Raw genomic sequence first — 2884 nt, forward strand, 5'->3', positions numbered from 1 at the left:
GGGGTGCTACTGCATCTGGTGGGTAGAGGCCAAGGATGCTGCTAAACAGCCTCGATGCACAGGACAGCCTCCACCACGGCTATCCGGCCCCAAATGTCCACAGCGCTGCTGCAAAGAAACCCTGCTGGAAATGCAGGTCCCACTCAACGTTATGATTCTATGACTTTTCCTTAATAATACAAGCTAAAATTTTTAAGCACAGTTTTTATCATGTGTTTCCAAAGAGGAAGCTGGGGTCTTACCTTCAAAATGAGGAGGTATTTAGATGTAAATCATTTTATTATATATAAAGAGTTTTTCCCTGACTATGAAAGTAGTATCTGTCAAAATGCTCACTGTGGAAATCTTACAAAGTACAGAAATGAATAAAGATCATCCGTAAACACTGTTACTATTGTGGTATATTTCCTTTTATCGTTAAATATGGTAGCTATCATGGAATACGTTGTTATACATGCTTTTGAAAAAAATAGCATTTTACCTTAAATATTTCTCCAATACAATTCTTTGCAATCAGTACTGCGCTGGATATATTTCCAGATTTTAAGGAACCATTCTGCATTCCCTTATATCCCCATTTTTAAATGTTTTCATTTTTTACAATGAAAAATAATTTTAAATTTTATTGAATAATTACAAACAACCGTGTAATAACCACCTTTGTGCAGAGTGTCTTGCCCACACTTGAACTTTCTTAGAACCGATTCTTACGAGCAGAATTATATACCAACGCCATTTACTGCTACTGACGTCTAACACCAAACTGTCTTCTAGAAGGACTTGCCGATTTAACATTTCCCTTCACAGCCAGCATTCAGCAGCAGCTTTAAAACACTTCTTTTAAAAAACAAATGTATGTACGGCCTGAGCAAGAAATACTCAGGAGTCCTTTAGGTGTCAAGGAGAAAAATTGCCTAGCTGATCTAAACTGTTGGATCGCTTTGGTCCTGAAGTACTGACGATAAATTAGTTATCAGTGAACTATCAACAAATGATCAGCAAATCAAGACAACGTGAATTAAAAAGGTGATGACCTGTTGAACTGGTGACTCCTCGCCTGGGCTACGGGAAGCAGAAGGGGTTCCGACGCCGGCTGCTCGCGGACCAGCTATGCGCCTCGAAGGAACCCCATCACTCCCGAGCCTCACTTCCTCACCACGCCAGGAGCAGGTGGGGCCTCCCCAGGGCAAGGACTGCCAACTCCTTCCTGAACACGCCGCCGTCCACGGAGACGCTGGTCTCGAACGCGTCTCCCCTCCTGCGTACCAGCCCACCACGTGAAGCAGAGCCCCGTGTGGCAGTGGGCAGCGGGCAGCCACAGGGCCCCACTATGCGACGGGCTATTTGACAGACCCTAACGTGGGGCCTGCTCCTGACCTTCTGCTTGGACACAAAGTGTGTACGCCTGTGCAGGAGTCTCCCTCCTCCCTCACTTGAAGAATGTATTTTCAGAAAGACTTTCTGAACGAAGGTACTAAGAAATTCATGCGTATGGCTATGGACCACATGTTTTTAAAGTCCAACACAACGCCCCAAATGAGCCGCCATGTTACCTAGGGCGACTTATTCTAAGTATCTTAGTGGAGGGAGAATGCGTTCTTTATCCCGCTGAAGAGAATGATTAGGCAACGCTTGCTGCGTGAGGACACAGCACCCAGGACACAACACACACAGGGGATACTTACGAGGCCGTGGTCCACTCGGAAAAACGCCATTTGACAGGGTTTATTCAAAAGATTAGAAAAAGCAATGAAGGCATCTGCAGTATCTAAGTTCAAGATCAACACGGCCGCTATGAAGGACATGCCCTGAACCTGAGAGGAGAAGAGAAAGGGGCGTTAAACGAACGGCAGCGACCACAGTCAGAGCAGCTCTTCCATCTTATTGAAAGAAGACCCCAAGCACCCTCACGCTGGAAGGTCCCACACTGCACCCACCCATCGCCACCCGCCAGAGGCTGGACCAACAGCCTCATGGATCCCGACCCGCCCTGACTTGGAACCAGAGCCCTGGCACGCCAGCCGCCTGTGTGAGCTCCTTCAGTCCCACCCCTAACACGTGGGAAACCATAACCGCCCCCCCCACCTCTGCATTTGACACGCTGCCCTGCAGAATGTACAGCTTCCTGGTGCCGCAGAAATGTACGTCTGAGCGAACACGTCACTCTTTCTAAAGCCATGCATGCACACGTCTGCTAAGCCACAGAAACGTCAGCAGCATAGTTTTAAAAACTGTTACTGCTAAACGCTTTCCTGATTTAACGCTGAGAGAAAAAAAAATCACGTGCAGAAAATGAAAATCAAACCCAGTTAAAATGTAGTCGATGCCACAGAGCGGCCATGTCAGCTCAATTTCTCTATGAGGAAACTGAGGCAAGTCATTTACCCTGAGACTTTTCATACCCAACAAAAAATGGCATTCAACCCAACATCCGCACCTACGATGTGCCGGGCAATGTTGTGACTTTCTCTCTAGAGGAGAACATTATAAAATATTGGAAAAGTTCACTTACATAACCCACATCCGGTCGGTAACAAGTGTAAGCGCCCAAAATGCTGTGCAACATGTCGTGGTACGGGCCACCCTATAGGGACCAACACACCAAAGACATGCGTCAGCCGTGTTAGTGCTTGGGTGATGGATGTCGCCGCCACCAGGCACGCCTGCTGTTTCCGAGCAGACCTCGTTGCCAAGCAGTATTAAGCAGCTCGGCGCGCATCGCGTGACTGGACAAACACTACCTACCAACCCACAGCTGACCATGTCATCTGTAGCTCCGCCTACAAAGCTGCACTGAGCTGGTGGGCCAGGTGTGAGCACTGCGCTAGAACAACTCCCTTAGTTTGGCTGCTGCTGTGTAACTAGTTCCCCGGCAAGTTCAGCA

At 47.6% G+C, this 2884-nt stretch overlaps 1 protein-coding gene across 1 annotated transcript in view; it reads right to left on the minus strand.

Annotated features, from left to right (window-relative positions):
- The window catches only part of TBC1D14 (TBC1 domain family member 14), a 102123-nt gene that overhangs the window by 16410 nt on the left and 82829 nt on the right, over positions 1–2884 (minus strand). Inside the window, exons 10-11 of the mRNA XM_007456872.1 lie at positions 2513–2584; positions 1686–1814 (exon numbers count right to left, since the gene is read on the minus strand). Of these exons, the coding sequence (XP_007456934.1) occupies positions 1686–1814; positions 2513–2584 (201 nt within the window). The remainder of the gene's footprint in view (positions 1–1685; positions 1815–2512; positions 2585–2884) is intronic.

The sequence above is a fragment of the Lipotes vexillifer genome, unplaced genomic scaffold (assembly GCF_000442215.2).
Source record: "Lipotes vexillifer unplaced genomic scaffold, Lipotes_vexillifer_v1.1 scaffold63, whole genome shotgun sequence".
Lineage (NCBI taxonomy): Eukaryota > Metazoa > Chordata > Mammalia > Artiodactyla > Lipotidae > Lipotes > Lipotes vexillifer.